This window comes from Diuraphis noxia, unplaced genomic scaffold (assembly GCF_037042655.1).
Source record: "Diuraphis noxia isolate RWA-SAM2 unplaced genomic scaffold, SU_Dnox_SAM2 contig0002, whole genome shotgun sequence".
Taxonomy (NCBI): domain Eukaryota; kingdom Metazoa; phylum Arthropoda; class Insecta; order Hemiptera; family Aphididae; genus Diuraphis; species Diuraphis noxia.
Genome location: NW_028301712.1, coordinates 33,744,721 through 33,771,190, shown reverse-complemented (window position 1 = coordinate 33,771,190; position 26,470 = coordinate 33,744,721). Strand labels below are relative to the sequence as shown.

Genomic DNA, 26,470 nt, shown 5'->3' with positions numbered 1-26,470 from the left:
AATTCTGATAAGGTGATAAGGATAACCTAAGTCGTCTCACCTTATTACTGTTATTACCTTACGTCTCATAACCACGGTTGTTGTGGTGTTGGGGACGTGGGTTGGGCTGCCCATTTTTAGAGATACATTTTTTCCCGTCGCCGATGTCGTCCGTCCGTTGCCGTCTGTCCGTGTGCTTGTGCGCCGCTGCCGTGTCAATGCGTACACTGAACGTATATAGCAAGTTAGAAGTGACCCGTTTGGTGTAGTGTATAAAATGACGTGAAGTCTTTTTAAACGTTTTTATCTAAAAAAATTGCATTTCTGTATTCCATCTTTTATTAAACGATATCTGATTAAAATGCTCACTCGAAACTACCGCAGGCACATTAAAATACCATCGGAAGCGGCGTAAATGTGTGTTCTACGAGGCTGACACCATTGCCTCCGCTGCCGTTTTAACAATTTTATTAGCTCTGCTACAGTCCAGTTACCATTGATAAATCACTACAGTGTGGTACTCGTATTATACACTATTGTGGGTAAGTACAAATATGTCATTAATTATAGATATTTCAGTAGGTAGTGAGTACTTGTGTAAATGAGGAGTGACTGTCAATATTGTCCACTTTATGAGTCATTCTGCATGTATGAGTAAAACTTTTTACACCGACAAATATGCATATTACCTAACATATTATTTGCTGTTTCTGATAAACAATTATTATTGTTTTTATTTCTGTTTTGAATACTATATTTACTTGTCACTTCATAACCTTTTTTCCTTGAAGTCTTCACTAAATAGGGATCAAACTGTTTGCGCATTGCTTGGCCCATGTCAGCTAAAAACTAATGCAGTTAGGTAATACACTAATATCTATACAATAACATTTGCATAAATGTCTATTCTAGTGAAATAAATCTCTAGCTACCTAATCATAAAAATAAATTTCTAATATTAAAATAGAATTTCAGTTGATATGTTAAACTAACATAAAATGTTTACATTGAATATTTGTTGACATTATGGAACTCTGTTTTTACTTATTGCATTAAATACTCTATATAATATTACTAAAGAAAATCTGATAGATAGATACTATGTGCTTTTAGTTTTCCTAATAAGAATTCTTTAGTAGATATCTTATGTAAATATATTATTTTTACCATCAAATACATTTCTTATATTTGGTAGGTTTTTACTTTATAATATATATCTAAGTATAGAAATGGTTAATAGATTCCTAACTTTATTGTACTAGGTACCTATTAAAATATTATAGTAAAATGTTCAATATTGTTATGCAATATTATATGTCATGTCATGGACACCTAGTGCTTTTGCATTTTAAGCTAAAGGAGACCTTATAAATTTAAATTGCATATAGGTAACCTACCCATAGTTATCTAGGTGAATGTATGTTAGACTCGTTTAAAAAAAAAATATTACAGTATGTTCACAAGACACTTGCTATTTTTTTAAGGTTTATTAATCAGTAACCAGCCTTCCTATAGGTAATTTTATTAGGTCCTTGAAAAAATAAGATATTTTAACATAAGCTCTTAAATAAACACCAATGGTTTAATATTATATCATCAGAGCCGTATTTAGGGGGGAGCTACAGGGTACTGTTTCCCCGGGCGGCTGAGTAGGAGAGGGGGGGCTAATTTTTTATAATTTAAATTTAAATTTGTATTTTGTATAATGATTAATGAGACATATTTTTTTGTTGCCCCTTGGTGTCAAATTCCTAAATACGGCCCTGTATATCATATTATTCATATTCCTACAATTGTGTTGAATCGATATAACACAGCAGTCAGCAAAATTTATTTATTATATTATTCTAAATTTGTATAATAATTTAGTTTTAAATGCCCTTACTTCTTGTAATCTCAACCCATAAAGATATTTTTTTTAAATGTGCAATTATAAAGTAATTAAATACCCATTTATCCATCTTAAAGTTACCTAGTAAATTTTAGTGGGATATTTATTAACAATAGATGTTTAGCAGTTAAAGTATAGAGAATAAGTTGTTACCCATCCTTCATTAAAAAAATTAATTGTACATAATATGGTATCTTTAGACAACAGTTATTCCTGGAGAAATCTATAGACATTAGTAACTATTTAATTGTGTTAATCAATATCTAATTTGTTTATAAGTAATTAAAAATAATAATGAAACAAAAATGTAACAAACTAGTAAATGAATATTAAGGTAGGTAGAGTGGCACTCAGAGGTATTTTAAGAGCATATACAGTTTAAAAATGTTAATTACCCACCAACCCAATTTTTTATTTATTTATTCGTTATAAGTTAACAATTAAGTACATAGGTAGTATATACAATTTCTGAATCTCATTTTATTATAAAACACAGGAAAAAATATTCATTAAGATAATTGGTTTAAAAATTACCATTTAAGGTTCCTATTCAGAATATTCATGGTATACTGTTATTATAATAAAATATGTGATGAAAACAACACATACTGATAAAAACTTCTAAAATTACAAAGTAATTAATAATATTATTTGTATATTTAATAGCCTAGCTTATACTAGATTATAATATTAATATTTCAGTATAGGTAATATACCTGATTTTTTGATTAATTGGTTCACTAAATGGTAAAGCTTAAAACATTTGACAAATTCTTTCAACAAATACAGTAAGTGTTATGTTACTTGATCTTGAATTATATCTTGCTTGGTCTAGTCATTAACAATGACTAAATACCATAGACAATTAATAGAAAATAAATAGCTATTATTGTACCTATTGTATCAACCTTAATAATACATTGTATATCTTAGTTGTATAAGTCTACTTACTTGCTTAAGTCATGTTTTAAACATTTATCTATTTAAACATAAATTTATTCATTTCAAATTAATTTAACATAAATCAAATATATCTTATTTGTATTACTTGTTTTCATAATATCATATTTAAGAAATATGATATATTTCTGTATGACATACCTAGTTGTAGTATTCCAAAATTTTCATATTTACATAAATATTGTTTTTAAACGTTTCAATTTTCAAAATATTTTAATGTAGAATAGTTGTTAGTAAAAGTTAAACACATTCAATTAACAAATGAATTCACATTGCAAATGAGTAAATAGCTTTCTTGTATATTTTTATTTAAATTAACAATGTCTAATAAAATATTAAATGGTAGCATTTGTCTTTATCATAACAAGTGTGTATTATATAAAATAAAATGATATACTTAGATACCTACCTAAAAATTTACTCCATCAATGAAAAATCTATTATATTGATAAACCTACTTAATTTGGGAATTATTTATATTTTTACGCCTTCACTCCTTTGTGATCTAAAAACGATAATACAACTAATGAGCTGTGCTTTTTCCTTCAATAAATATACATTTTGGCTGACTAAATTATGATTTTTCTTGTAAATGACATTCATTGACTCAACATCATTATACATTCTGAAATTTAAAACTATACCTTAACTAACTTACAATGCAACACTACATAGAATAAAACATAAATGTTCCTACATTAAATAAAACTTCTTTTGTAATTTGTTAATATTGAAATCTTTTAATTATACAACTTGATTAAACTAAATTTAAAATCTGAATAAAACTAATGCATTACTATGAAGTAGGTCAAATCTATTATTAAAATAAGCTGTGTGGCAAGTAGATAATAATATGTTAAAAGTATTTTTCTATACAATTCTTAGTATCCATAATCATTTTATTAATATTTATATACCTAAATTGTAAGCTGTAATTATTTTATAGGTGTATAAATGTATATGATGTTTTATAAATTAATATATTATGCTTAATTTCCCTGGTTAACTTTCAAGGCCATAGAATATATTTTATTAATATTTAAATATTTATAAAATCAATAGAATAATATCATGTAGTATTCAATTTGAAATAAAATTTATAACATACCCATTAGGCTAACAAAATAAATACATATATCGTAGCTTAATTTAAATAATATGACGTTGTCTTTTGATGATGTTTAAAAATAAAAAATTTATTTTAATTAGTTCACAAGAACATAAAAATGAATACTGTTATGTAGGTATCTACTATCTTTAATAAATTAAATCTAAATATTTTGTATTATTCTCAGAAAATGTATTCGTTTATGTGTTATTTAATGCCTACCTAATAATATGTGGTATGAATAATATTAATAAGTTGTCATTTAATGTTAATTAAAAAATTGAATACTTAAAAAAAAAGGTATTTATGTCCTATCTTTTAGTACTTGTGGTAGTCTAAATACTTTGAATTATTATGAACTTTGAAGTATCTTGAATTTTGTTCAATATTATGTAATTGACAATTTAAGAGGACGCTATACCCGCATAATATGTTGTCTTCGTCTTACAAACAAGTAACGTAGCAAATTTTATGCTCAGCAGAACACGTTTAGCTCCGTTAGTTTAAAATTTAGAGTAAATTGACCTCTTACAAAAATTAAAGGTAACATTATTATCGAGAGCATCTCGTAGGCTTTTTATTATATTTTTATTTTAAAGTGAGTTATGTGTATTTTAAAATTGTAAATTGTTTTTATAAAATGATTGTGTAAAAGTGTAATGACTAATAAAACACATTAATGCAAATCGCTAGAATATAAAATATACTATATGCCTGAACCTAATATATTATATTATATTTTTCTACACTGATTCCACAATAATTTTACTTTATTATTATTATTGACGAATTGGTTAAACCGTATTTCGTAACAATTTTTTCATACAACACAATCAGTGGCGTAGTTACGGGGGGGGGGGTAAGGGGTTTCCACCCCCCCAACCACCCAAAAAAAACTTTTTATTGGTATTTTATCTTCTGTGATACTGATTATTTTTAAAGTAATCTTTTTTTTGCATTTTTCGATGATGGAATTAATACCAATTTGAAACAAAATAAAAATGACGTTTAGTTTAACTAATAACTTGTAATTTGTGTCATAAATATATTTTTAACCCCCCCTCCCAGAAAAAAAACATATCTACGCCGCTGATCCGTTTTGAAATTGATTATCAAATACAGAAAAAAGGGCAGTGGGTTTTTTGTCTGTTAATTTTAAAAGCCCCAGTGATCGACATACCCATTTCTCCCATTAGTTGAGTATTTTCGTTACGGCGCTATATTATTTTAAGATATTAAGTGACATAATAAACATTTTTATTCACACTCATCTGTTGCCTATTGTAGGTATCGCATAATTTGTTTCATATTTCCTATAATAATTATTGTTTAACCTCGAATGTAAAATAATATTATTTTGTGACCCAATATAGGACATCTATTATATGCTATTTTAAATTTTTAAATGTAAACCATTTTTACCATACGCCCATACGCAAATAGTGATATGTATGATAGATAATGGCTCGAATGTTGCACTTGTAGATTGAAAATTATTTGTAATCGATATGCTGATTAATACGATGGAATCTGGAATGCCCTGAACAATCGTAAGGGTACATGCAGAATGACGACGATACATATAATAGGTTGAGCGTAGATAACAAATATTCCTTTGATATGTAAATAATAATGACGACACCCTGACAACTGTTTCCGATCGACCTGATAGTGGATTATCTAAACGTGAACGGAAAAAGAACTCTAGCTAAGGCTAACCCATTAGCCTAAATTATAACCTGTGTCGACAGTAATGAACTAATAACGCTTGCTTCTAAGCTTCAGTTGTTACAAAACAACAAAACTCGCATGTGTACTACTACATATATTTATGTAATAATATATAATTTTTAAACAAATGTATTTTATATTTGTATACAGTGAAACAATAGTCAAAATGTTTTCGCCAAAATTGGCTGATGACCGTATACACATCGTTTGCTGCAGTTTGCTTACATGCTAATAATATTTAATTTGATATCAATATTGATAAGTTGTAAACGTCTTCTTAATTCAGTAACGAACAATCACGGCCGCTTGGCTTGTTATTTCGTCTAAACTGTGTATTATATGTAGTTTTGTGTCAGATTGTTACAAAAATATGATATCGTATAACCGTAACACACATGCTACAGTCTCGCGCGCACACGCTCACTCACGCGTATGCACCGGATAAGCTGTCCATCAAATCCTTATAAGGCTGCGGCCGTTCGACTGGTATTTTTTTTCAAATCCTTGCTGTCTAAAGTCCGCGACAACAGGTGGAGGTAGAGAAATAGTTTACACCTCGTCATCGCCGCGGCCTTTAAAGACGAATAGAGAAGAGGAAACAACCATTCTTTTACCCATTTCGTTGTTCACTCTCGGACAAACGTCACTTGTGACGTGATCGTCTGTCGGTGGTGGGGACGTGAATATCTTGTGGTTTGTGTATTTTTATCCTATGATTTCATTGATAAACGCGCACGCGTTTCTCAAGATGAATAATCGCCAACACAGCGCGATTTCCGGCTCATGGCCTTGTATAAGGAGGTGAAGCTAGTTTACGCTAACAAAAAAATCAAAAGAAATTTCCACCATTTCCTTCCCTCTTATAGTTATAGTTAAATGCAATAATTCACGCAATTATATAACTTATATCTGGCAATTTTTATTTTTTTCAAACCATACAATTATTTTTCACAATTAAATCTCATAGTATAATGTGTACATCACTTTTATCTAATAGTTTTTTTTTTCATACAAATACGATCATAATTAATTATACAGATAAAATGTAAAGGTTATTTATAACCCCTATGAGGAATAAAATGTGATACCTATGGCTTTCATTGCTATAGAAAAGAACATCAATATCAAAAAAAACAATTTTAAAATCGATTAATGAAGAAATAAGAGCAAGACAATTGATTAATACAGAGGTTCTCAAAGTGTGGGGCGCGACCCTCCAGGGGGGCGCAAGACAATTTTAAAATCAACATTGCATTGGTAGAAAAAAAAAATTGTAAATGAATGAGAAAGAAGAGTGCCCGATATTGTTTGAAGAAGCCATGAGAATATTAGTCCCATTTGCAACTATGTATTTGTGCGAAACAGGATTTTCTGCCCTAGCATCAATGAAGTCTAAGTATACCGTGGAAGACTGGATGTCAGCAAAGAATTGAGAGTAGCTTTATCAAATATCTCTCCTCGTTTCACCAAACTTTGTGATGAAAAAAAAACAAGCCCACCCATCACATTAAAATTTGTCTATTAATTAAAATATTTTATAAAAAATAAAGACAAAAGAAGGCCTCGATTGCGTACCAAACCCAATTTTAATTAGTGATTAGCAGATTATGGATGATACGCAGCCTAAAGTACGATATTAAAGAACGACTAATATTAAAAGTCTGAAACTAACTGAAACCATGAATTCAGAATTGGAATGATAAAAATAAATAAAAATGTTAAGAATAGGATTCTGTTGAATGCTTTTTCCCAATCAAGCTTTCTAGATCCAGAGTTTGAGGATGAATCAACTGTGTATTGATATAAATTCGGTATAACCCTCCAAAGACGAACTTAGAGAAATAAGTTAGGTATTAGTCTGCGTGCTTATTGTCAATAATAATTATAACAGTCACAACATTGAATTGCGTAAAAATAGCGAAATAATTACAACTTTAAAGACACCTCCATCTCCAGGCTCTATAGACCAACACTGTTTTAATTGTCGAATTTTCGTTCCAAGAATTTTTTATAATATTACCGTGGCTAATTTTTCCGAAAGGACCGAACAGTGGACTTTTAAAAAGCGATTAATCGCAGACTGTTAAAAGCAAACTGTTCTGATTATTTACTATTTCGATTAAAATAATTGATCATTAAACTCGTATGAAGTGATGAGACAAATGTCGTAGTCCGTAGGTATAAGTATTTTAAATTTTCATTTTTCTGTAAAGTTACAATTTTGTTTTTGTCCCGGCAGCGAATTTCGAAGTTTAAAAAAATCGTACCATAGTAAAATAATTATTAGTTCAACGAAAGTATTAGCAATACGCGGCCGTGTGGGAACAGATTGGTTAGTGGTTTCCACCACGCGCCCACGACGTATTAAGTCGGTTTGTTGTATAGGCGTTCCGACCGCCGCCTCATCCGGGCCACGCCATCGTTACCGTCTCCCTGGTGCAGGCTGCCTTCCACGCATTGCCACCCGACCCGACACATGTTCGTGTTATTCGACCATTTGTCGGTTGCCAATGGGGCCAGGGTCGCGTGCTGGTCGTAGATGCGACTTTTGTCACGCAGACTCGACCTTTTCCGAAACGAACGTGGCGTTTGTCGGCCCGTGGATCGCATTTTTGACGCCGAATGCCGCATATGGCCGCACCGTAAACAACGATTGCATCTTGCAATACCGACGGATGGGTTGAGATTTTTGTATATTTTTTTTTTGGTGGGGGGAGTGGTTAAGAGGTGGACCTTGGCGCGGTTCTATACAGCGGCCGTCGACGCTGTGCAACGTTAATGAGCCATGTAGGCCAAAAGAAGCATTTCTATTTTACGGCCAAAAACTCATAACGCGCAGCGCGGGAAGAATACATTTATGTTATTATATTATTATTGTATTATTGTACATTAATTGTACATATTATTTAAAACTCGATTACTGCGGTTCCGGAAGACTACGGAAATAAATATTATTCAAGTTAGTACGACGACGTAATAAATGCCGTTGTGAACTAAGGTTCATTTCGTTGTACGTTTTCAAAATAATTTGGAAATAATGTGATATCTATTATTGCTGATATTATTGCTTATATTATTATATGATGAATGCAAAAATAAATAATTAACAATAAAATGTTTTCAAATTTTAAATAGGACGAGCGATTTGGTGATGACCAGTAGGGTTAGCTTTAAGCCATCGACGCCCTTTCGCAAAACATTTCTGTTTTCTTAAGGCTTTGTATAAGCTACAAGCCATTACTTTTATTTACTGCGCCATAGTCATACAGAGTATATCTAAATTGTAAAATTGCTAAGAAAATTATGACGCACATTTAAAACATCGCGATTTCTGTGTTTTTAAAACGAGGTACGTGCGCAACGTGACGTTTCCTTATATGGTTCTCGATCATTCTATGTGTGATCCCATTATAACTGTTATCATCCGGTACATTTTTGAGGCGTGTATTAGAAATAATTGTAAATTTATTTTCATCTACAATAATATCAATGTGGCGATTGTGGCCGCGGAATTGCTTGATGTTATAGAAGACATTTTTCTCTAAATTTCAAATTTTCGTTCCCTAAAAATACTTAAGACTTTACTACTTCAGTTTCAGTAGACTTAATTACCCACTCGTTTTAATTAAGCAGCCTTACTTAATTATGTGATCTTGTCGTATTTTTCATGAAATATTGAAATCATATCAACTATTCACAATATATAAATAATTAGTATGTATTTGGTACAACTTTACATGTGAAATCCTTTTTTGAATTGCTTAAAATGTTACTTCAATTTGTCTATTCGAACTCATCATACTCGTATTAATCTTTATGACCGGTTTTGTACTTTTTACTTTTGTCAGACAATTTTTACAATCTTAAGTTCTTGTGGTTCTTCTGTAACTAGTTTCCGCTATTAAACATCGGAGCATGTAAAACTTTTATTTATAGTAGGCTGACCTAATATCGTTGTGTTTTAAAATTTATTTTATAAAAATGGTTTTAATAAAAAATAGAAATTTAAACATTTTCATCGATTGTTAATAAAACATTACACATCGTTTGTATTTTAAAAAACTTCATATTTTTTTCAGATTATCATTCAAACCAAAATGAATAAAATACTAATGATGATAATGTTGACAGTTGCCTTGTTGACATTAGGCTTTTGTTATGCAGACGAAATACAACAACAATTAATCAGACAGAATCCTTGTGTTCTTAAACAGACCTGTCATGAATGTATACAAACTCCAACGTGCGCTTGGTGTGCTCAACCGGTACGTTCAGCAAAAAAAAAAATCATTAGTCATCGATATTTATTCTTTGTTTCTTCGTTTATTAATCATAATAATTTATTTTAACAATATTTGTGAAATGCTGATATCTTTTTTTATTATTAGTAGGTTTATTAATTACTTTATAAATTATTGCAATCGTATAATACAATTTGTATTTTATATTTGTAGAAATTTGATGGAAAACGATGTTTTCAATCAAACATTAACTCTAACATGGTACAATGTAATGAACGCTATGTTAATAATCCTAAAAATGAGTACAAGATATTGGATTCGCGTGAACTTCAAAAAGCCAGGAAAAATACAAATTCTTATGCATCTAGTGTTAGTAGTTCCAGCGGCTCCTCTACTTCAGCCTTTAAAGGATCAGCAGCGAGTTCTACACACGATGCTGTACAAATCTCTCCTCAACAAGTATCTCTTAAGCTTAGAATAAGTAAGTTATTTTTCAAATTATTGTATTTGTGTATATTTTCATAACAATTTATGACATTATTTTTAGATGAAGCCCATAGAATAGCTGTGAATTATGCACAAGCCGAAGATTATCCTGTGGACTTGTATTATTTGATGGACCTATCTAATTCAATGGAGGACGACAAAGAAAAATTATCCGCTCTTGGAAATTTACTGGCTGAAAGTATGCGAAATATTACCTCAAATTTTCGACTTGGATTTGGTAGCTTTGTTGACAAAGTTGTCATGCCATATGTCAATACGATGCCAAAAAAGTAAGTTGAATAGTTGTCTTTGGTTTTTATAAATTTGTTTGAATCAGTATAAAACTTATTTTTGCGTGGTTTTTCTTGGGTTAGAGTTGAATCTCCATGCGAATTCTGTGCTCATTCATATGGTTTTCGTAATCAGTTGTCGTTGAATTCGAACACTGATTTATTCTCAGTAAGTTATTGATCTAAATTGAACTCAAGACAAAATGTGTATAATCCATCTACAAATAAATCAATGTTGTATATATTACGTATATATGCATTTGAATAATATCTTTATTGTATCTATCGCAAGTTTATACATAGGTGTCTTTAGAAAACATTATATGCGCGGGAAATGGAGAGAGCTGATACTTGTAAATTTAATTTTCAAAAATAGAAAATGTTGTTGTGTTTCGTAAAATAACACTAATAACATATTTACTATTAAAAATTTTGCAAATATATTTTCCAATATACAATCTGTCATCAGTTATCATCTTTTATCGTTTATTTAAAAACGATTGTTCCGAAACATTGTATGAGGAAAGCCGAAGTCATCTCTCCATTAATCCATTTCTTTGAGGAAAAGGAACATGTCCATACATGTCTTGTTTATAAAATGTACAAATAATAAGTATCTATTCATTATTTTTAAACTGATCAAAGTTATATATGATTATTCTGTATCTAGAATCAAGGATTTACATTTATTTTACATTTTAATATGGTTATGTGATTATGTGACGGTATTTTTTAGGGTATTTAATAAATATATAAATATTTTAAAAAGTAATGTACTATTTTAATAGTACATATTATATTTAGTAATAAAAATTTTTCAATCAAACATTTTAATGTGTTATGGTTTAAATAAAATACTTTTTATTATAATTTGGTTAAAATAAAAAATACTCCTATAGTTGTATTATATGTATTTGCATGACTTGTAAGTTCAATATGTACAAGTATATCAGTTTCATGCGTAGTTTAGATTGTTTAAAAATAATATTTCTTAGCTTTTACATTTTTATTTGTTGTAGATGTTTTTATTTATACACTAGGCAAAACATTATCCTATTTTTAATACTTCAAATAAATACATGGAGTATATTTGTTTTAAGTAAATTATAATTGATAAATCATATTCATATCCATATGGCTATCTATGTTTAATAAGGGATATTATGCTTGTTGTGCACATAGTATTTCACTATTGTTCTGTAATTGTGTGATTATTACAAAACTTATTTTGTAATAATTTTTTGTGTGCTTGTATAATATCCAGCTTGGTGAAGCCATGTCCTCGTTGTGAAGCTCCTCCATATGGATTTCAAAATGTCATGTCTCTCAGTCAAGACACTAATAAATTTGCCGTAAGTCCATTGAAAACTATACATCATCATAAAGAATAACTATTGACTAAACATTATTTATTAATACTAACATAATTTTGTAATTTTTCACTATGTCTAATTTTCAAAAATGTGTTACTGACAAAAATAAATATATTATTTTTATTGCTATTATCAACATTTAATAAACTTTTATTTATCGTGCCCACTTATTAAATTATTTTACTTAAAAATGTGATTGACTTACAGCTTGTTTATATGTTTCTGTTGCATGATTAATTTTAAATTTGTTTATTAGTTATTATGGTATTAATTGTGTAATTAAATGCATGTAAAATATTTGTTTAATATATTTATTGATTGAATCTAATACTCAATTTAGGGTGAGGTCCAAAGAGCACCTGTTTCAGGTAATTTAGATGCACCAGAAGGTGGTTTTGATGCTATTATGCAAGCCATTGTATGTCGCGAACAAATTGGTTGGAGAGAGCGTGCCAGACGGTTATTGTTATTCTCAACCGATGCTGGATTTCATTATGCTGGTGATGGAAAAGTAAGATTTCTATATTAATTAATTTATATTTTAAATCATTAACCAATTCATTATATATTTAGCTTGGTGGCATTATAAAACCAAATGATGGCCGTTGTCATCTTGATAATAGAGGTACCTATACACATTCGTCTTTACAAGATTATCCATCAATATCACAGGTAACAACTATATCTATGTGCTTATAACTTACTAAGGTACTTATTTTACTTTTGATCTGATTAAACATTTTTTTAGATAAATTTAAAAGTAAGACAAAACTCAATCAATATGATCTTTGCTGTAACAAGAGAACAAATAAATGTTTATGAACGTCTAATGCAACATATTGAAGGAGCTTCAGCTGGTACTCTATCTGAAAATTCTGAGAATGTTGTTGATTTAGTTAAAGATCAGTACAGTGTAAGAAATATTATATTTTCTAATATAATAATATTTTTTATTACAATTCATTCAATGATCTTGCTCTGTATTATAGAATCTTAATAACTATTAATTGTATTACAGAAAATATCATCTTCTGTAGAAATGAGAGATACAGCATCTAGTGCTATAAAAGTTACATATTATTCAAGCTGTCTTGATAAAGATGGTGTATTAAAACAAACAAATAAATGTGATGGGCTTAAAGTTGGCACTGTTGTCAATTTTCAAGCTGAAATTGAAGTTACATCATGTCCACCAAATCGCAAAGATTGGACACAGACTTTTCAAATTTACCCTGTTGGTATTAATGAATCATTAACTGTGGTATTAGATATGCAGTGCGAATGTCCGTGTGAAAATGTTGGTCATCCTGTAAGTAACAACTTCATAATGCCAAATAGTATAGATAAATTATTCAAAATGTAATTTAGGATTATATTGAGAAATCACCTGACTGTCGTGGAGCTGGAACATTAAAATGTGGTGTTTGTGAATGCGATTCAATGCACTTTGGTCGTATGTGTGAATGTGATGCTAACAATAACCGCCACGGTAATGATACATACATGGTATCTGGCTGTCGGTTGAACAATGACTCGGAAATAAATTGTTCAGGTCGCGGAGAATGTAACTGTGGGCAATGTGATTGTCAAGCTAGATCTAATCCAGAAGAGGTAAAATTAACTTTTAATGTAAATTATTTAGGTTGATGTAACTGATAATAAAAATATGTTTCAGAGAGTTTATGGTACATACTGTGAATGTGATAATTTCTCTTGTGATCGATCTGGTGGTGCTTTATGTGGTGGTTATGGTACATGTGACTGTGGTGTGTGCAAGTGTATCCCAGGATGGACAGGTGAATCATGTGATTGTCATGCTACAAATGAAACATGTATAATGGATGGTAGTAATGAAATATGTTCTGGTCGTGGAAATTGTGAATGTGGTCAATGTAAGTGCTCTGAAGAAAACGGTATAAGATATTCAGGAAAATACTGTCAAAAATGCCCAGTAAGCCATTAAAATTTTATTATGTTGATGTGTAGTTTGTGTTAATATACATTTCTTAATTAACTTTTTGTAAAACAATATTATTAATTTAAACTGTTGTGTGATTCAGACTTGTCCAGGTAGATGTCAAGAATTTAAAGAATGTATTCAATGTCTTGTATATAAGACTGGTTCTATGTCTCCTGAAGAATGTGAAAAAAGTTGCACAATCAAACCAATCATAGTAAAAGTAGCTGAAGGTAAAATATGAGTACCTAATTATTTTAACAAAACATTTATTTTAATAATATTTTTTATTTTTAGCTAATGAAGACAAAGATGAAAATATGTGTTCATACTATGATCAAGACGATTGTCGTTTCGCTTATGTTTATACGTATGATCAAAGTGGAAAAATTGTAATTCGAGCACAAGAAGAACGTGAATGTCCTCCTCAAGTTTACTTCATGGGTATGTACTATAATATAGTAATTAGTTAAAATTTTTTCTGTACATGTTAGTTAACTGTCATGTATAACTTCAGGTATTATATTGGGTGTGATTGGAGCTATAGTATTAATTGGAATGGCTCTTTTGTTGCTGTGGAAACTACTGACAACAATTAATGATAGACGAGAATTTGCGAAGTTTGAAAAAGAACGTATGATAGCCAAATGGGACACAGTAAGTATTGTTAAATAAACAAACCGTTTTTTTTTTTTTTTTTATTAAATTCATATATTTTTTTTAGGCTGAAAATCCAATCTACAGACAAGCCACGTCAACATTCAAAAATCCTACTTATATGGGCAAATCTTAAGATCCAAATGTGTTCAAAACTACATGTTGTATACTAACAAAATCTTAAACACAGTATCTGTCACTCGTTTTTACAGCTCTTGTTAGAAATTAGAACACGTGCCATAGTTTGTAAATCATAGTAAATTAACACTTTGTTTTTTTTCCATCTGGAAGTCATGAATTAACATAATTGCAGTAGAAATCAGTATCTTGTAAATAAAGATTCATTATTTATTGTTGTCAATGTTTAATTTTCTGCAGCATTATTGTAAGCAAAAAAAAAAAACAATTATAACTTAAACATGTTACTTAGAAACTTCCTAATATTTATTTTTGTTAAATGTATTTTAATTCCTTTTCTGTATATTTTTTTCTATTTTGTTAATATTTTATTTTAATATTATATTTGATGTATACATAATTTATTTTCTATTCTATTTTTAAATTAATAAACAGATCTCTGAATTTGAAATCGAGCTTAATAATAAAAATACATTTAAAATATTGATTATTTTCATCTAGTCTTCCAACATTAAAACCGCCATTGAATTTGAACTTAAAATAAACTTATTTTTTTGCAAATAAAAATGCTGAACATCGAATTTTTGTGCCTTTAATAATTATTAGAAGTTACAATTAAAATAGCATATATTTAATATATTATATATAATATATACATATATATATAGTGCCTTAACAATTATTGTTTGCGTGCTAATTTTTTTTTTTGCATTATATTTTTGTATCATAACATTAACGACTGACTTTTAAATATACAATATGAATAAATAAAATTGTGTACAATATAATATGGACGTACGTTTTTCTTTTTATAACTCACGGTTTCCTTATCCAGTAGCAGTCGTTTAGAAATTAATGTACCTACTGATAATATTCCTACACAAGAAGTAAGACTCAACTGTGAAAGTCGCAAAGCCTCGAATCTTGAACAGATGTCATGCCATTTTAATGTGTTCATGGTTCGAGGTTCAACTGAAAATTCCGCACAAGGTCTCACGATTCGAACTCTTTCTCACGTAACGTGATACAATACTTATTCATGGGAGCTCGTTCGGCGGCTGTCCGAACGTCGTGCGAGAGATACGCAAAAACCCCCAATAGCCGAGCATACTGTTCGATAAGAGTGGCTCTCGAGATAACGACTACAAACTATAATAGGTATGACACGATATATCCACAATCCACTTTTCACCGCCGTCGTTCAGTAGGAAATCAGCAGTCGCTTTTTGGTCATGTGCGACAGTATATCTATGTAATATAACAGTAATATGTATATTGTTATAAATTATAATTGACACCTATATAATAATATATTTTATATCGGTAACGTAAACGCGAAAACCCGTTGTAGTTGTTGTGGTGTAACGAAACAGTGAACCCAATATTTACCAACCACCATGTACGCTTTGCAAACAGTCGGCAGCACAACCAGCTCCGTCAAAGGTAACGGCGACGCCGATGTAAACATAATAATAATTGCGATCGAATACCTTATACAGTACACGCGTGAATTATTCCTATACGGATGTACATATTGTACTTATGTGTCGTAACAGGAACGATGCCGTTCGCCGATCTCGCGGATTTCAATTTATATTTGTATGATATATTTTTTTATTGTGTGCAGATGACACGGAGGTGATGGATTTTGAAGATGTTGGCGGTAACTCGATAGTCGGGCAGATCATCAGCAACAGTAACGCCGTCAAACGTTCAGGGAACCTGACGTCAAGTACGTGATCGCGTGTTAAATATTATTTATCATATCGAACACCTCGGCGAGTGATCGTTTTATTAGTGTCAATTGTTTATTACTTTATATGTAAACGACATGCCATATGCGGCGAAATGAGTGGTTGCTCAGTTTTTTCCATTGTTTTAAGTACTTGAAACAAAATCTTATTATAATAATATATAGTGTAATTACTTATTATACGAATAGGCCGATCGCATATCTCATCTTTAGACTACCTATATAATCTATATTCACACTTTTGTATTTTTAATACTGTTTTTCTACTCCATTTTGTTTCGTCATTTATAAGCACTTGTGCTATAATAATCAAAACACTATTGAGAGTGTACAAAAATAAGTTTAACCTTGTCCGGTATTAAACGACAAAATTTGATATCTGTAATATATTTTGAGCTATAGAGGACATCTGGATGTTACCACTAAATTTACCGATGTAATTATTCTGTATAATATACGTATAACACGAATGTTCATAATTTCAATGAATATCTTTCAAATTTTGTTTTAAATGAAAAAATATTTATAACAAAAATTAAATAGAATATTGTTGATCGTTCAAAATTCAAGATAATTTTATAATGCAACTATTTAATATTTTAGGTATATTTATAGAAGCCAGAAGGTCGGTCTTATTTTTCAAATTAACAAAAATGTTATTAGATTTAATTTTTTTAAATTATTGGAATACTCATCATGATGGATAACCATATATTTTTTTATAGTATGCTTTTACGTCTTAAGCAAAACTGATCACACTCGTTACGTATTAAAATTTTATGTGATTTATACAAATAAAAACACACATATCATTGTAAAATCAAAAAATCATCATTTCGCTCAGAATCTAAAATAAAATAAAACTAAATTTGGTAAGACATTACATTTTTAACTTAACAAATTAACAAATTTTTGCCTCCTTTAATTCGCGCATCTGCAATACAACTTTGCACTTTGTTTTTTTTTTTATAGCAATCATTATTATTTTTTTACCAGATATGGATTGATTATTTTGTTTCTACAATTTGAATTACAGGCTGATAAATTTTTTTTAACATGGTAGCCGGACGCCTGTGGGTACATTTGTATTGAGAAAATTTCGAATTCCATTTAACCAATAAATTATAATGATAATTTTGTTTATTAAAAATACAATTGGTATAATTTGATTCCTTCGTCCACAAATGTATACTATTTAAAAATAATGGATACCTAGTTATTAATTATTGTTGTTCGTGCAATAAATGTTAATTTACGTTCGCCATCGATGAAAATCCTGCAGTAGATCAGACCAATTAGGATTGAACTTGTATTTTTTGAATATCACGACTGTACCATTTATACCCAACAAATTACCTAAATAATAATCAAACATTTTAGGGGACAAGTGTGTGGTGCGGAATGCGGATTAATAGAAGATAATTTAACAGATCCATATTTTGATGACGGTATTCTTAATGAAGATGATTTTCAGATTACTTCATTTCATGACGAATTATGTTAAAAGAAGTTCCTTTATTTGATCGTCAAAACTTATTTTTTCAACAGTACGGAACACCATCGTATAAAGCTATAATTATTGTTAGACTACAAGTGAAATGTTTAGAAATCAATGGATGAGAACAATGTACATAGGCGCACATTCAGTCTTAAACTTGGTAGTGCTAAAATCTTTTATCCCAAAGTGACTTGTAGTTGTGCGGGACTTTGATTTCCCCACGCCACCTAACGGTTACACTTACCATTTCAAACAAAATTACTGCGTGACTACATTAATAGTCTCAAATTAATGAATCTGATTTTCAATATATCCTATATCCTATAACCGATTATTATGACGACTATTATTATATTCTTTGATGAACAAGTGTTGCAATCGGGGTCGTCTACATTTTCACTACTTTCATCCTTTTTCAAAGGTTAGGTTAGGTAAATTTTTTCAAAGTGTGAACTTTTGTACCTCACAGTTACCACAGAAAGTCGTTTTTTAGGTTAGGTTACAGGACTACAGACTTCCCCCAATATTGGTTTTAACAACAGATAGGCCTACAGAGATAAGACATTTAGTATATTAATATAGCCATATTGGTTGTATTCATATAAATTATAAACAAAATAATATGAACAAAAGTTACATATAATATTGTTATTATGAAGAATATGTACTGAATAGCAGAATATATTTATTTATTATATGGACTCATGCTTAAAATGTTAGATAACTATATTAACTATTTTAATCGAGTATTTAATTATGGGTTTCAGATGGCTATCAATCTTCTCAAACTCACCCAGCGATACATAATTATGGTAAGGGCATATTATTAAAACACTTATTTTTTAGATTTTTAAGTCGGTAATCAATAATTAATATTTGAGATAATGTACTTATATTTCTGTATGCGTTTATCTCAATTCATTCTTATTGGAACGTTAACGGTCCTTTTCAACATTATAAATATTAAAAAATATACCTTTAGCATTAAATTAAAGATAATTATATACATAGGAACTGTGCCCCATCCCATTTACCATATTTTTTAACTTTTTAATAGCAAGGTATTAATCGCTCTTTCTAAGTTCTAACTAAATATTATGTTTCTAACAAACACATGCATATTGCAGATATTTAGTGATTAAGATATTATTTTGAGATGTATAATATGAGTTATTACAACTAAGGACTACAAATATATGCTCTATAATAGTATTAAATATGCAGTTATGTTCTAAAAATGACCAAAATATGCTCTAAAAAATAATAATTTTAAATTCTAAAATTTATATTATTTTTTTATTAAATTGCTATTTATATTTTCTTTCCTGTTCTGAAAATTATTTAAATTATTTATAAAAAAAGAGTGTGCAATTTTAGTATTTAAATTTTCAGTATCTGAAAACCAAACAATAATTTTTGGTTTATCTACACTACTTTACATTTTGCTGAATGCTGATAAAGTGATAAATCTTTAACATTTTCTAAAAAAAACCACGGGTGTCCTCAAACGAGGCAAGACGGGGATTTTGCTCCCACCGAGAATTTTAAATTCTTTTCCAAAGCATTATCTATAACTCGTCAATTTAGCAAACATAGATTTATTTTAAAATGTAAGCATTAAATGTATAAAATCTTCATTTATATTTAAATTAATTTTGTATCCTGCTATAAAAATGTCTGGGGACGCCAATGGAAAAGATTTCTAAATACGCCCCTGGATATGCACGTGTATACATTTATTATGTATATGTCTATTTAAAAAAATAATATCCAGATATTATACAGTGTCTTGTATAATTCCAGAGCGAAACAACGTCGACAAAAATCACACTGGCTTGTGTTTTTGGGCCATATTTCAAGCGGTTGGACTTACGTGCGTCGGCACGATTATTTGTCGATCTGTTGTGTATCAAAATGGATTTTTCGAAATATCTTCCAGCAGGAATTCTACGTCCATTACTAAAAACCAATTTTGTAATTGGCATTACTCACTTAGCACAATTGGATTTATATACCTCTATGCCAACTGTAAGTGTTGTCACAGTGATAGGTCAGCCGTTTATATACCTGCTATAATTACATAATGTTTTATTGCCTTAATCGTTCAGAATAAAACTGAAGGGTTTGATGCTGCGATTGTCTGTTCGATAAAAATTTAAAAATTCTAATACTTCTGGGGCAAGCGGGTGTACTAAAATTCGATACAATATTTAGAATTTGTGATGTTTTAGATACATTTTTGAGGGGCTTTAATGACTATTTTACATCACACATGTAGACAGACAGACAGTGTTCATGATATTATATTATACAACTGTTTGCAGCGATTTTCATGATAAAATCCCACAAATCGAAAGTGTCGCTGCCGTACCTGATGTTGCACACGTTCGCGTACCTCGTGTCGGCCTTGGGGCTGTGCGCCATGTTCGTGCACAAGGAAACTGGCAAGCCCGAGGGAAGCCCGTTCTATGAGTACCATTTATACTCTGTACACTCTTGGACCGGTGTGTTAGCGGCCACCCTGTTCACGGTCCAATGGCTGTCCGCCGCCGCCACGTTCATTATGCCCTGTCTGCGCAGCATAGGGTTACCGCTAGGCAAGATGTTCAGCCTGTATACTACCATATTGTCAACCATCTGTCTCATATCTGGAGTCAACCAACACGCCCTGAAGACGTTGTGAGTATGGTGACGTTATTCTTTAACTTTAATCGCAGGTGGACTTGAGATTTGATTATGTCTTATTATTTTTATTATTCATCTTCTTCGTCAGAGATTATTATGTTTGTACATGTAGGTATCATATTAATTTTTTCATTATAACTTTCCTTATGAAGTATATTCTTTTATCTTATTCGATATTCAAGTTAATATTTATATATAATAAACAGTTCGCCTAGTTGCTTTATGTTTAGTGTGGGTAGTTGGTAGATAGAATTTTGAAAAATTTGGAATGAGATGGAAGTTTACCATAATCTTTTGTTCACCATATTGATCGATAGCACTTTTTAAAAATTATTTGAATTCGTTATTGTGTCTACTTGAGAGTTGAGATCGGACAATCCATTTTTCCCAATTTCATGCTTCGTCCACCATCAATAATTTTAAATTCTGTTGGAATATTTTCAAACGTTGAGTATTCGGAATGTTGACTTATTATGAAGAGTATTCGGTGGGAATCGATCTGTAGTATGTAGATACTAGATGATATAATAAATAGACGGTGGAAGCAGGAAGCGATATACACTTGTACCGAAAACATAAATTAAAACAATAAAATAAAAATAATACAACTCAACAAAACATATTGATATACAATATAATAATCTATATTTACTGATAATTAATTGTTTCTTTATTGTTATTAAAGCATGCGATAATATTTTTTTATCTAATTAGTATTTATTTTTACTTTTGAGGGTCATAACTGTTCTTTAAACATCTATTTATCTAGAATTTAGAAAAAAAGCTGGTAAGTGGTTGACGTTCTGCTGTACGGTGGGTCACTGTAATGCAGAGGTTCCCAAACTACGCGCCGCGGTGTGTTGTCAGGGGAGCCGCGGCTGTGTCTCGCTGACGACTATGTTATCTGGTCTAAAAATAAACAATGATATTTTACGATGAAAAAAACGTCGTAAATTTTATTAAGGGCGCCATGAGAAAACTTCAGTTCTAAAAGGGCGCCACGAGTATGAAAAGTTTGGGAACCTCTGCTGTAATGGATTATCTTAAATGTGAATTCAATGATAAAATATCATTGTTAAGGTATGAAAAACGATTCTGAACAAAAATGGTTGGTCATACTAGCCTAGTATTACTAGGATATTTAATATTATATGCATTGGTGCAAATCACAGAGGTGATAAAAATGCTTAGCACCCTGAATCTTAATCTTAATGCTAACACCCCGAATCTCATGATTATCTTAAATTATAACTAAAATTTATGATTTTGTGCTTCTACCATGGGTCAAGATAGTCTATAGGACATCACAATTATTCACAAGGAAAGAGAAATGGAAAGGTAGGACTTAATAGATGTCCAGTACTCCAGTGTGATTACATATATCTAGTATAATTACAGTGAAACTTCCATATTATATCGAACTTCTAAATAAAAAAATTTTAAACTAAATATTTTTGAGGTTTGGTTTTTTATTTTAATTTTATTAAATTCTCTATAGGATTTTTTTATTATAACTTCTTAATATGAAAGTTTCATTATACATATTATAAAACAAAATTTGATTAGCATACATTGTTAGAATTTATAATTATGGCTAGTGTAATGCAGTGAAATACCTTAAAATAGTGTATCCAACCAGGAAACATTTGCTATATGACTGAAGTCTGAAATATGACTATTTTTGGTAATTTAGTTATACTATAACCGATCATATGATTAATCATTGTCAATGAAGTATAATGTTAGATTACCGTTATTAAATAATAATAAAGTTGGTATGGTGGTCTTGACAATTTTACATTTTATTTGGGGGGCCTTATAACAAAAACAGCTTAGAAGTACTGCCTGAAAAAATGTATTTAAAATCTCAATAAATGCACTAGTCATATATCCTGAAAAATTAATTCAAAGTATAAACGTATACAAATCTATCAAGATGTGTTAAGAAAAAAATTTTAAATTTAATTATTTTTAACCATTCATAAAAATGTATAAAACAAAAATTAACAAATACGAGTAAAAAGTTATTACTAAATAGGATTTGTAAAAATATCAAAAAGTAGGTATTAAAGCATGAAAAATTGGCTAAAAAATGCTTAAAAGACCTAAAATTCAAAAAAAAATTTAAATAAAAAAAAGATTCTAGATTGAGTTTGTTTGTACCTAATTTAAGCTCAGTGTTAAGAAAGTTATGTTTTACAATAATCTAAAAATAATAGATTTTCTTATAGATTTACAATCCTTTATTTTATAAAATATTGACTTAAATCTTCAATATATTTTATTTACAAAGATACCTATCAAATGTAACGGATATAAAGAGTAGTATCAATATTTACGGAGAATAAATTAATAAACCCGTTACGGTTTTGCTTCTTCTAAAATTTCTTGGGTGCTTAAGTCCCCTTAATATTCTTGAGTGATTTACGCCTATGATGACCTGCATATTATTATATTTGTATATAATCGTATACTTTAAAAGTTTCAAGTACCCACGAAAAATATTTTCAATTTACAACAAGATAACTAAAATCGTTATTCTTGGTTATTTAATTATGTACGTAATTTCGTCCAAATTTAAACTCAAAATAAATAAAGTTTTATAATTTTAGTACTTTTATAATGTGGTTGGTACTTTGGGGGGTCAAAAGTAAAAAATTCTTAATACTTTTCTAAATAATTGAGAAAAACAAACTAAAAATTAAGGGAAAAACGGGAAATTTTACGCACAGTCATTTTTCGACAAAATCGATTTTGGTTTTTGATGTAACTTTAAAACAAATGACCATAGATACATAAAATTTTCACCTAATGTTTATATAAGTATATTCTATCCACCATGCAATTTTCAAAAAATGTCGACTTAAGTTGAACTATTCATAGGCATTTCAAATTTTCGATCATTATTAGTTTTTTTTAAATTAATATCGATAAAAATTTATTTGTTAGGCAGAAAAGCTTGAAAATTTAATACAAGGCTCTTAACATATTGTTACAACAGCAGTTGAAAAATAAAAGAAATTCATAGTCACAATTTTTTTTTTATAAGCATTCAAAGTTTGAATTTTGACAACATATGTAAAAATCACGAAAATTCGCAAATTATTTCAAACTAGAAATTCATAAAAATTTTTCTTTTTAAATCTAAGATTTGAAAATTTTTAATAATCTATAATATATCCTAGACAGATAAACCGTCTTCGCTCAGAATCGTTTTTTGTATACAATGATATAATATCATTGGATTCAAATTTAATTCCATCCATTACAGTAACCCACTTGTTGTAACCTACTGTACAGCAGAGCGACATACACGACTTACCCGCTTTTTTAACCTTTGATCTAACGAATACAATTTTATTGACATTCAAAGAAAAAAATAAATATTTTAAAACTAAAAATATAAGTCAACAGCTCAAAACAAGTTAAAATATTTTGAAAATCGGTTCAAGTATAGCCTATACTGTATAGGAAATGATAAAATAAATATCTGGTGTAAATTTCTAGTATCTACGTCGTATATAGTTTCAAAAAAAAAATACTTATTTATTTACTTATATACTTTTTATTATACAGATACAGATTAAAATACTATAAGTTATAAATTACCTATAGTATAGTGTTATCGCATAATACAATATAATCTTTACGATCATCATTCATCTGAAAAACGCGTTCATTTCTGACTTCTGTAACAATTTTAAAGTTCGAACTTAAATCAATTGTAAATATATATTTTTATCAATTAAACATTTCCAAAGATTTTTTTGACTACTTCTTATACAAATGATGCTGTAGCCCTATTAAGAACCTATGATATAAATATTTATAAACTATAATAATATGTACAAATTACTATATAGAATAGTCTTTAATATTGGTTTAGAATAAGCTATCATTTTTTTTTTTTTATCTTTAGTCTAAAACTCTAAAATCTAAAAGAGTAAGTTACTTTAGTATTAAAAAATATTTATTCGTTTTTAATTTATACAGTTAGATAACAAGCTATAATATGGACTGGCCAGTGACACAGTTGAAAAATATTTTTGAATTTTTTCACATTGTCATTGTAAAATGAGATAAGCAACTAAACTAAATTATTATTGTTTTATAATAGAAAATTCCTTTTATTATTTTATCTCGTTGTATTTATAAATTATAAGTCATAAGTATTTGTTTTAAAAATTCTCAAGATGTTTAAATAAATAATAAGTACCTGTTTTAATATTCAAAAAGAATAATAAAATAATAAAGATCTTATTCAAGTATCTACTAAATAGGTGTTAAGTTAATATTTTTAGAAATAAATGTGATTAAAAAAACCGCCTAATTGTGAATGTCCTTTTGGCTTTGAAAATACATTTTACCTTGAATCTGTACAATATCTTGCAATAGTTTTTATTTATTAATAGATATATATCTAAATTTATATTATGACTTAGTAGTTAGTTTGTTAGGAGTTTTATGAAACGTAGTTAGATAATTTTATTATAATTTTATAATAGACTAGTAGTTAGTTTGTTAAGAGTTTTATGAAACGTAGTTAGATAATTTTATTATAATTTTATAATAGAAGTTACCTAGTTTAATTTTAGAATTATTTTTTTTACCAAGTATTTCTCGCGTATTTCGTAATTTAAGTTATTAACTCATACATAAATTGTTTTTAAGTTAAATTCACGATATAAATACATAAGTATGGTCTTTGAGATAAATTATGGACCACAGATAATATAACACAATCTATAATAAATATCGGTGGATAGCACGATTAAAGATATCATAATCTTTAACCGTGGTGGACTGCAATAACTGTTGCTAGTTAGTGTTGACTGTTCTTTGAAGTTTGAATAAACTATTTTTGATAAAAATAATTTTCTTTTATTATCTAACAGTAAAACTATTCATCGGTACTTTGTATTTTGTAACAACGAAATAAGACATATAGTCGTAATAGGTACCTTATATATACCTACTACAATATAATATATTATATAAGTTATAAAACCACTGTCCATTGTAAATTGTAATATTATTTGCTCATCATAATAATATATTATGGAATAAAATAATATGTGTGTACGATATTTTTGTTTCAGGGCAAAAGATAACAGAACATATTATTCAATTGATTCATTAATTTTGAACGGGTTTGGAATGCTTGTTATAGTTTTCTTATTTTTAATTACTTACATAGTCATAAAACCGAATAGAAATTAAATTTTTTAATTCATTTTGAACATGACGTATATAATATCTATTTAATACACACCAATTTTTAATTAATATATTTTATTGTATTGTATTAATTGTATAATGTTAAAATGTATTCATATAAATAATATATATTTTTAGTAGTTAGGATTAGGTATAAATTATACTTTAGTGCATCAAAAGTTACCTTTCATGCATCTTCATTAAAATTAAATTACCTGTATAATTATAGTTTTTTTTTATTGTTCTTTAGAATCTATTGATTTTACGTTTTTGCAAGTGTCTTCATTTTAGTTGGTATTTATTAAAAATTGAACACAGGTGATACTTTAGAGTTTAATCATATTATAGCCTATAGGTAGGTAAGTCTATATAATTAAATACATTTTAATAAATCTAAAAATTGTTTATTTCAAATTAAATTTTTTTTAAACGTCTTATGAATATATAAATATCTATTATTGCAGGAGTAAGTTATTTATGATTTACCTTCAACAAATGATTCTCTA

General features: G+C 28.9%; 3 protein-coding genes across 6 annotated transcripts in view; all 3 read left to right on the top strand.

Moving 5' to 3' along the window:
* LOC149058366 (uncharacterized) overlaps positions 1–26,470 on the top strand; it is a 476,835-nt gene that overhangs the window by 197,665 nt on the left and 252,700 nt on the right. The window lies entirely within an intron of this gene.
* On the top strand, positions 139–15,599 carry mys (position-specific antigen beta subunit myospheroid). 2 transcript variants are annotated; one of them, XM_015513920.2, is made up of 15 exons: positions 139–521; positions 9,749–9,934; positions 10,124–10,391; positions 10,458–10,686; positions 11,951–12,038; positions 12,400–12,570; positions 12,633–12,731; positions 12,808–12,972; positions 13,078–13,368; positions 13,428–13,670; positions 13,735–14,010; positions 14,120–14,249; positions 14,314–14,460; positions 14,534–14,673; positions 14,741–15,599. In XM_015513920.2, exons 2-15 carry the CDS (start codon positions 9,767–9,769, stop codon positions 14,807–14,809), a joined length of 2,484 nt encoding a protein of 827 aa, XP_015369406.1. In that variant the 5' UTR covers positions 139–521; positions 9,749–9,766; the 3' UTR covers positions 14,810–15,599. The 2 variants fall into 2 exon arrangements, with proteins under 2 accessions (XP_015369406.1, XP_089076859.1); XM_089220733.1 differs by lacking the exon at positions 11,951–12,038 and adding an exon at positions 10,771–10,855.
* Positions 15,996–26,187, top strand: LOC107165381 (lysosomal membrane ascorbate-dependent ferrireductase CYB561A3-like). The gene is made up of 6 exons (XM_015513588.2): positions 15,996–16,254; positions 16,439–16,543; positions 18,830–18,874; positions 19,866–20,090; positions 20,387–20,741; positions 25,847–26,187. The coding sequence occupies exons 1-6, from the start codon at positions 16,209–16,211 to the stop codon at positions 25,965–25,967; spliced, it is 897 nt and encodes a 298-aa protein (XP_015369074.1). The 5' UTR covers positions 15,996–16,208; the 3' UTR covers positions 25,968–26,187.